General features: G+C 39.7%; 1 protein-coding gene across 2 annotated transcripts; it reads right to left on the reverse strand.

Moving 5' to 3' along the window:
• Positions 1-2,378: 2,378 nt before the first annotated feature.
• Positions 2,379-9,530, reverse strand: LOC139134910 (ALX homeobox protein 1-like). 2 transcript variants are annotated; one of them, XM_070702003.1, is made up of 5 exons: positions 9,408-9,530; positions 8,957-9,282; positions 6,252-6,511; positions 4,716-4,927; positions 2,379-3,493 (listed from the first exon to the last, which is right to left on the reverse strand). In XM_070702003.1, exons 2-5 carry the CDS (start codon positions 9,252-9,254, stop codon positions 3,325-3,327), a joined length of 939 nt encoding a protein of 312 aa, XP_070558104.1. In that variant the 5' UTR covers positions 9,255-9,282; positions 9,408-9,530; the 3' UTR covers positions 2,379-3,324. The 2 variants fall into 2 exon arrangements, with proteins under 2 accessions (XP_070558104.1, XP_070558103.1); XM_070702002.1 differs by having other exon boundaries at positions 8,957-9,494.
• Between the last annotated feature and the right edge of the window lie 416 nt (positions 9,531-9,946).

Genomic DNA, 9,946 nt, shown 5'->3' on the forward strand with positions numbered 1-9,946 from the left:
GGCTACCGTTCTCAGGGGTGTAGAGCATGCCTTTGATTGGTCACTTCATGATCACTTTCTGCACAGAGCGAAACCAAACTTCGAATATAAAGGAAAGTGAGATCAACTTTATTGAATTGATCAATGTGGTTTTACGACATGGAGAAACATTGCGAGACAGCGGTGAATTGATAGTGATTTGACCCTAGTCATGTGATCTGGGTCCCCGGGAAAACCAGTTACATGTTGGAGTGATTCTTATTAATGCTGTTTCGGAACCAAACTGCATGCGGTTCCTTCATCAGTCGCTCGTTTTGTTTTCCCACATGTTAGTTTGATGATAGCGATTGTTCATCAAATAAAGATGCCAGTATGGTTATGTTGTGGTCTGAACTTTGAGTTGGTTTGTTGGTCAGACCGTTCGTGTTTATTTTTATCCTCGTGCTTGATTTATGCTTGAACGAGGATGTCTTCATGTTTAAATTCCTTTTTGTATGTTATGATAGGTTTTACTGGAAAAAGTTTGGCCAGTGTTTGATTGGCTTCTATTATTTTCCAATGTTTCATTAGACATTGTTTGATTTGGCTGTTGTTTGATAAAGGATCACTTTCTGCACACAGCGGAATCAAACTTCGAGTGACAAACAGAGCTCTGTAAGCATATCTGTTTGTAGAGAAAGTTACTCTTGCCATTGATGTATTTGGCACTGTAAGCCATATTGACCGACGCGTCTGCGCAAATCCAATGCTAAACAGAGCTGTAGACATATATAACATGTATGTGGTGATGTACTAGAATTGGTTGATTAATCGAAAAGCTCGTCGTCTTAGTATACTTTTAGGAGAGTCTAAGATATTTAGGAGAGTCTAAGATATCTATGATAGGATGAATACGTTAATTAATAATTAAAGAACGTCAACTAATATCAGGAGACGGTCTAATTTTAAAGTATAATCATCAAGCACACTTCGCGTTCATCTGAGTACAGAACAAGCCACGCGTCACAACAAATACAGTATCATCATAGGAGGTCTTAAACATTACTGAGTCAATAGCTGTGTGAGCGCACGATTAATGATATCAAAGACTTGGAAAGTATACGCTAAATTACAGCCCGGGATTACAGCATAAAAGGGTGGAACACTGTGCTCCGATACTAACGTAAGGCGCTCGAAGGTGGCGCTGCTCACATTCCTGGCTTGTTTGCTCGGCTTTGTTTCCTCAGTACAGTCAGCAGGCTGGGACACAAGAGGAAAGCAAACTCAGCTCTATGCCAGATAGTTGTCTTCCACATTACAGTAAAACATGTATTTCTGCAAAGCCTCGCACCAGTAGATGCACTGACTCAACAGGTGTTATTGTCACTTTACGCATAGATTGTATAGACTGTCTATGCTTTACGTAACTGACAGTTGGGGAGGAATATTGATGTGGTTTAACGTAATTTTGACGTAACCATGCGAATCCACCCGCGTACAAATGTAGAAGTGAAAACTTTTCAACGAAAACGTTCGCTTATCATGACCGGGGTCGTATGGGACGTTAAAGTACAGGGGTTAGAATTGAATACCGCAAAGAAAGGAGAATCAAGTTTTTCCACACTTTTCAAAATTTTCTAAAATGCATACCTAGCATTTGAGCTTTGTTGTAGAATAAAATTTATTCCGAGAAACAGCGTCTATCCCTCGCCCATTTTCATTCTGGAAAACAATTTTACTATAATCTGAATTGGGAGTGTCATCTATCTTATTATCATTAAAAATGGCAGTGTAGCAATTATGGGCTCTTTGCAATCTGATTAAAATCATATGTATAGACTGAGACGTTTCCAGCTGTAATTGTTCTTTGCTGTTCACGTTAACATATCAGATAGTCGCCTCACTATAACTAACTGTTAGCCAACGAGAACAGTAAAGAACTAGCAAAGGCATAAACGCCGCCATCTCTACATCTGATTTTAATCAGATTGGTTCTAGGCTGAGATAGAAAAACCACTGGTTTGGTGCAAGCTATTCGAGTAACAGTGGCTATATGGGTAAAACATTGGCATATCTAGTCTCCAGTGTTTTCCCCTCAACAGCTAATACTGTTTGCATTACTTGTAAAACTACTTAACTAGTGTCGATAAAAACAACCCACGTCCATACTTTGAGTGATCCCGGCACATGCAAGCAATTGTAAAATGTTATCATCTTAAATGGGGTTATCAATTTTGAGTATATGGGAGGTTATAACTACATGTAATTTTGACAAAGTTACCGGAAGGTTGTGACAGCATATCCCGTTCACAAGGACTGCACGCTCCCGTAATTAGAAGTCGGAAAATGGCCTTCCATGCTACAGAACTCAAATCACACCAACTCGCAAGAAAATAAATTAGACAAGGACCATGTATCAGTTAAGCGAATAATATTATCATTATTATTATTATAACTATGATATAGATATATAAAATAAACATATTGACAGAACATCGCACATAAATACCTGTTTAACATACAACTTCATGACTCATGTATAGCTCGGTATTATATGTGGTTTATAAATAGTGTAAAGGGAGTAGAAAATGTAACTTTTAAAAAAATGTAAAATGTATATTTTTACCGCTAAAACCAGTTCTTCTCGAACTTATAGAATTCGCTGGCATGCAAATATCTTTTTACCTCATTGGTGCTTTGCGGAGAAAATATCACGGATATGTATTTCAGCTTCAACAAGTAGCCACATAGATTTTGAGGAAATACACAGTAGGGAAAGTTACTCGTGGATGTTATCTTCGGGACTATTGGTATAAACGAGAGGGCTCTATTTTACCTCAATTGAATGGACAACAGAGGGCGCTTGCACATGTGAAGACTGATGGAGATGCGGGGGGGGGGGGGGGGGGGGGGAGATGCGTGGCAACCGGCCCCTACTTTCTTGGAGTTTGGGACACGCTAGCCTTGTGTCCGGATCGACCCACCTAACGGTTTATCCTCTTTACATATTTCATTTATTTCAACCAACCCGGAGCCTTTGTGGTTGAATTCTGCATGATATAACAAAACTGAGATTCGAGCAGCCTCAGTTACCTGCTACATCTGCCCTATTAAGTGAGATACAGAAATAAACGTTCTATTTTGAATCTTCAGATAATGATTTTTTATCAGCACCGACGCATTATCCTTCAGAGAGGGCAACACCGTTCATCGTTCGCTGTATAGTTTTGAATGAAAAGTACCCTGTAATTTTATTGTCTCTTATAAATAAATTAGATGGTGGCAATATTTGCGAAAAGAGTGGCATTTTCTTGTAAAACTAACAGTATAGCGTATAGCTGGCGTAGAACTTTTCTGCAGGGGTGCTCAGCTGATGGAAGGCGTGGTTTCCGAATAGAGTTGTTCGTCACTGTGACGAAAGTGCCACATTGAGGGGACGGGTATCCGCAAAGGTGGTAACGGGAACATGGTTGGTCTGGCACTGACAGGCAATTCTCGCTTTGTCCCCTGCATTTCCGCAAGATAGCCTGCAAGTCTGTAAAAGTCCAAAACGATAACACGTACGTCAAAAACCGACGAATGAACTACAGTCATAGTCACCTGTCTTCTAAAATTCCGCTCTGCGCATAGGTGCGCCATAGACGTGTGTAGATACGCAAGTAAAGAACAAAGTCTGGAAACCAAATGGCTATGCGGACCGTGCCGTGTCATCAAAAGCGTTTCTAAAGCAGATTAAGTATCAGATATGAATTTTGAGAATGAAAAGGAACGATCGACGGTTACGTGATACATGAACTTGCTAATTTTCACAGTAAAATCGAACGTGGAAGATGACATGGCATAGTCCGCATAGCCATTTGGTTTTCCAGACTTTGTTCTTTTTTTGCGTATCTACACACGTCTATGGTGCACCAAGGCGCAGAGCAGAATTTTAGAAGACAGGCGACTGTGCTACAGTACATGATTAGACCACAGGGGTGGACTACAATAAGGCACTAACATTATTTTAATAGCAGCACTGGAAAACTTACTTTTTCCCCGTTAAGTCAACACATAGACTTTAAAAACGTTTTTAAAGTCTATGGTCAACACAAGGATGGAATTTTGAATTTCAACTATCAGTCAATGTTGGGTCATTTGTTTCTCTGGTACCAAAATTTTGCACGGCGACCCATGATTATTTATTCTTCACTCAATAAGAGTACGTCTGATAAGTTACTTTCACGGACGTTTGGGTACAAGTTTAAAGGGACATAAGCTGTAACTTGTGACAAGTTTTTCAGAATTCTGCTTCTGTATATCTACTACCGTGTCGGACCCTAATCCGTTTGTCACGCTGAAATTTTTAGTATTCTTTTTGTCAACACAGCTTGTGTGTATGTAGTTCATACACAGGCCATTGAAACGTCTCTGAAACGGTTCTGGGCCAATACTGACACAGAACGTGTATGTAGTGATCATTGTTTATTGTTTACAAATTAATTCTAGTCCGGACTTGAATACAATTGTCAACAATAACAATGGAGATTATACTCATATAGGTAGTGTTGATATGCTAAATACTTGGCATTAAATTACAGTTTAGGGATTCAATGCAGAAAGTGTAGGGAAACCACAAAACAAAAGTTCTGAAAAATTAGCCAAAAGACACAGCTTATGGAGCTTTAACGGATTGCTTTATTTCTCACTACAAGGTCAGAGCAGGAATGTGATTCACGTTAGAATCCGAGAAGACAGTTTATGAGTATACACGTTACCTTGACTGGAAGAAACCATTTGCAGGAAACCTATTACTCGGCATCATTGGTGGCATCATAAGAGGCAGTTTGCTGGACGGCGTACTGGCAAACATGCTGCCTTGCGGGTAGTTAGGGTGAAGTCCGACCCCAAACAAGTGACTTCGCATCCATAGGACACGTCCCTCTTTCTGCGTCCTCTTGTACTTAGCTCGACGGTTTTGGAACCATATCTGAATGGATGAAGATGGCACAAAAAATCGAGGCGTCAAATTATTAAGAAAAAATGAATAGAAACACACGGAAAACATTAAAAGATCGAAATAAATCTCCTTGCTACCGTGGTATGATCTTCGAGAATGCTCCTAAGGGGCATGCATGGCGTATGTTCCGACTCTCAACATCATATAGCTAGCTCTTTGATGGTGTACAGTTTTTGTGGACTCCATTTGAAAATGAAGAGAAAATTAGGTTTTGACTATTCAAATTGTTTGAAATACAAAATATGAGAAATAATATTATTAGATTGCCGGTGGTTATCTGGTCATGAGGAAATTTTATTTATGGATGAAATCGCGAATATCAAAGCTTTCGTTCTAACTGATCCCATTATTTCACGTGTATCGGGAGACATGTCACCGTTACAAGACTTGTTCAGTAATTTGAGCTTCCGACGACAATAGTGTCTTCAAACTATAATAGACTCATCTAGTGAGCAAGTTGTCGGACTACAATACCATATGTTGTCATGTTGCATTTCATACAGCCGTGGTCATCAACTCTTACCATTTCTGAGAAATCTCTTTTGTGACATGGGGTTACGAAGGAGTCCTCTCTACGTCGATAACAAAAGTTTGTTGTTGGCCATTGTTATAGGAAAACACTACGGATCGAAATCGTGCCTGGAGGCTTTGCCATGTGCTTTTAAAGCGGGTTTAACAGTTAAGGAGTTGTTGCTTAGCGTTGAAGGCCGGTGGGCTTGGTTTGGGTGTAAATGTAACAAGCTCGCAAACAAAGGCCTATGACAGGTGCCCCACAGAATTGTGTACGGGGCATTCTATGAACGGTCGTAGGAGCAGCGTAACTAATTACAAACCATTGTCTTTGTTTGTTGACTCGTTAGGGCTCGTACAGGCAAATCAATCAACATTGTCCCAGAATGAAAACATACTCCAGGGCGCCTGCGTTATAGTTTTTTTCCTAGTGTGGGCAGTAAGTTATAACGCCATAGGATGAGTTAGGATTTGAAATATACATGGAGTAAAGACAAAGCCAGCCTACTGGTAATATTATTGAAATAACAAATAACGAAAGAAAGAATTTAACTAATTACTTAACTTATTCTACAATTTTATATGTCGGGGAATTGCGATGAACATATTTAAATCACTTGTAATGATCTTTCGAACCGTTCAGAAAAATAAATCTACTTTTACTGATATATGATTAATAATGAACTCTAGACATAAGCTCACCAACGATCAATATATAAGTTATTCACTGAAACTATCCTCAAGATTCAGTCCTTCTACCCCCCCCCTTAAAATAAATGTGTACCTGAACTCTTTCCTCGTCCAAGTCCAGCGTCTTTGCTATCTCTTCTCTGACAACCAAGTCTGGATATTGTTCTTGGTGGAACAGCTGTTCCAACGCGTCTAGCTGCGTCGTAGTGTATGTTGTTCTAGCTCGCCTTTTCTTCTTCGGATGTGACTCCCCCGTGTCGTGTTCGTCAGATCCCTTCAGCGAATCGTCATTTGGGATCTCGACACCCGTTGCTTGATTTGGCGATGCTCTCTTTTTCAAGCAGTGATCTCGTGCTGTGCGAGGGGAAAAGGAACAAGCACTGATTAGTGAAGTAAAGGAGCTCATTGAAATTCCTTGCTTTCAATGTATCGTTTGAAACAGACGAGCAATTTTCAATTTTGGCCCAAAATATATTTTGCCTTTGAGAGTAATGACGTTCTGGGCGATAAGTTGCCAGGTAAATAAATCTTTAGTTACCGCGCTATGAACGACAGAGTAATTGAAAAGAGAACTAATAACGTTTCGCTCACATTCTCCGATATTTTGGGGTTATTTTAAATGCTTTTATGCTCGATATTTTGCACTGGAGGGAAGTCAAATCTTGTGGCAGTCCAATCTATGTTGAACTTTGTTTAGGTTTGACTGGCGGGGCAATCAGCCATTGTGCCAAACGTCTTGTCCGCCTTTGTCACAAATTAACCTGCTTAATGAAGAACAAATTGGCTTTGAAACATTGAACAGACGTCATAACAGCCAATTGGCTTTCAATAGACAAACTCATTACGACCAATTTCATTTGTAGAGCTACTGCCAACCAATTAACACTGAATACATTAGTCCTTTTGACTCCCCATTCAACTCTTTTTATAATATTGATAAATCCTCTGTCTAATTTGATCATGGCTAACTTCTCCTCTTACGATGCAAAGACAAAAATCATACCAGACCTCCGCAACATCCAATTAACTGTATTCGACAAGAAAACTCACTCGTTCCCCATTTCAACAGCAGGACGGAATTACCGGCATACAGGGCACGTTTGAAATCGTTACACAATCGAAATACGTAAGATTTTGTAATGAGGTTAATCACTTGGCCGATTAAAAAGGATCCGTGGTGCTAAAGTCATGTAATCCCCTTCATGGACAATACAGTAGATTGTATTTGTTCAATCTTCTTAGTATTTTGACATCTGTTGTCTCATTAACTGACACGGTGTCTTCAAAAGTCTAAAGTTAAGAATGCACTGATCTGAGATTTGTATCTTTCCCCCAATCTAATACAATCTTGTTTGTACACTTTTTGTGCATATAATTTTACGGATGTATCAGTTTGTGCTCGTCACTGCCACGCTGCGTTCGAAAGATACTGTCCCCACCGTACGACTACAGGAAGTCCCTCCAATAGAAGTGAGGTTACGCGTCCAACAGTTGAGGCTGGGTTTGTTTATCTACAGCAACTGCAAAGTCGCTTACCGGACACATTGCATTTTGGATTTTCTTTTTCGATATCTAATGACAAGTCAAGATTGATTTTGATAAAAAAACTTTTGACGGCGATAAAATGGCTGTTATTTACCGGGCACTACTTCAATAATGCGTATTCCAGTGGCATTATGCCATGTGGTAAGCCGTTTGTTTGGATAAGAAATTTTCTAGAAATAAAACGATTTTGTTTGTCTTCACGTGCATAGAATATCAGCTCTTTCTTGCATGATCTACTGCATATACAATGGGAGATTCTTTTGCGAAATAGATGTTAGGCGCTTTCTTGACAAACCGTGTTAATTGTGTCTCTGTTAGAATGAAAGCGAAGCTTTAGGGGTCATTTGGATGTTTTCAGCTTTGGTTTCTGCAAGAATAGCCTGTGTATGTATTTGTTATTCGCAACAATTACAAGGCTTTGCGCCGGTAAGCGTGAGTTCAACTAACCCAATGCTGCGAAGTTTACCAATCCACACACGTTGCTATCGTTGTAACACTACATTTTACAGAAATAACAGAATTAGGAAACCTGCATTCACTTACGCGGTTTTATTTTGATCGTGTAGCGATTATTGAATGGAGGCGTAACAATAGTTAGAACATATTGACGAAGAAAAGTGATTCCAGTACACGTCAATGCACAAAGCAATGTAGAAGTGCTCCTTGCTATTGTTTTGGTACGTAAGACTACAGCACACAAGATTGTGTTATTGCACGTTCGTCATAGAGGAGAGTCATCGATGGTTCATTAAGCGAGAAGTTATACGGACTTGTGTGTACGCTGCTTCTCAACCATAAAAATATCCCGTTGATCAGACCCCAGTCCCCATGTAGACGGTGTTCATCTGAACCTGAGCGATGGCATAGCATATTCGATCGATATTTTTTGTGTTACCTATTATTGCACTTACCAAGCTTCAAATTCAGCGATTTTGTTTTCAGTAGAAAATATTCGAACATTTTTTTATGATTTGTCAACATGGCAACTATATTTTCCTGACCCATCATGCGCCAAGCCACGATGTTTGTCAAAGTGGGCCTTTACTTCAAAAAGTTTAATCAAAACCGATTTTACAACAAGAAAAATCAGACGTCGCCTTTTTCTAAGTATAAAAAAGACTAAATTAGGCAGTATTAGCTCATTCTGTGGTATGGGTATGTTAGACATGATGACATATATCAGACAGAGATTTATTCGCTGTGTGAACACAAAATCCATGCAAAAGATTTTCATCGTCGGAAATTCATTCATACCTGTTGATTCAAGATCCTTTTCATCTTGACAAGTTTTCGTCGCTTCTTGAGCAATAGATTCTTCGGTCAGGTACTCGCTTCTCTTGATGCTGCCTCTTTCCTCAAACATTGCTGTGGATTCCGTACTCTCAGCCGTCAACTCTTCTCCCAGGATGTCTTTGATAGAAAACGACTTGGACGGTTTCTCAACGATGTCGGGACTCTGCGAGTCATTGCTTCGAGTTTCTGCCCCGCTGACAAAACCAGAATCACCGTCGCCGTCTGAAGTCACCGCAGATGGGCTATTGTGCTCAATCATCTCCGGATAAAGTAGGCTGTGTGTTTATCTATTTATGTATCGGAAAAATCAATTTTGGACAGTCAGAGTAAAAAATATTAACAAACAGATGTCAGCAACCTTTTCGGTGTTTGCAGTGAAATTATCCTGTTTCACAATAAAAAAAAAACTGACCGTAAGGTCCTCTACATGTATCTTGGCGAAGTCTGAAGCTTCCCGGTTTTCGAATCAATCTTTCCTGTATCTTCAAGCCAGATCTTTTTTTATTTGTGCGACTTTATATAACGTGAAAGACCAATCACAGCTTGTATACGGATACTTGTGTTGCTGTCGACGCCCCCTACAGGGCTTTGCAAACTCGCGTGCCTCCCATTCGCTAGTATAATAAAAGCTAATTAATTACCATTTGCCATTTAGCTCGTTACGGCTTAGATGCAATTAGGGCATTGTTTGTGAATGTCCATTGTGCGACTGTGCATACAAATCATAGAATAATTGGCAAGAAGTAAGAAATTGTTTTCTTCTTCTGCCCCCGGGAATAACTCAAGGAAATGGGATCCACAGCTGAAAGAGCCAAGGCACACACAGCTATTTGGGACTATATTTTGAAGAGTGTTCCTGAGTATCGTTGTTCAATTCGATTTACATGTATCTGTTGTATTTGTTGTAACCTACCGAAATAAAATTCAGAGCTATCATGGGTTGAAGCGAAC

This window comes from Ptychodera flava, chromosome 6 (assembly GCF_041260155.1).
Source record: "Ptychodera flava strain L36383 chromosome 6, AS_Pfla_20210202, whole genome shotgun sequence".
Classification (NCBI taxonomy): domain Eukaryota; kingdom Metazoa; phylum Hemichordata; class Enteropneusta; family Ptychoderidae; genus Ptychodera; species Ptychodera flava.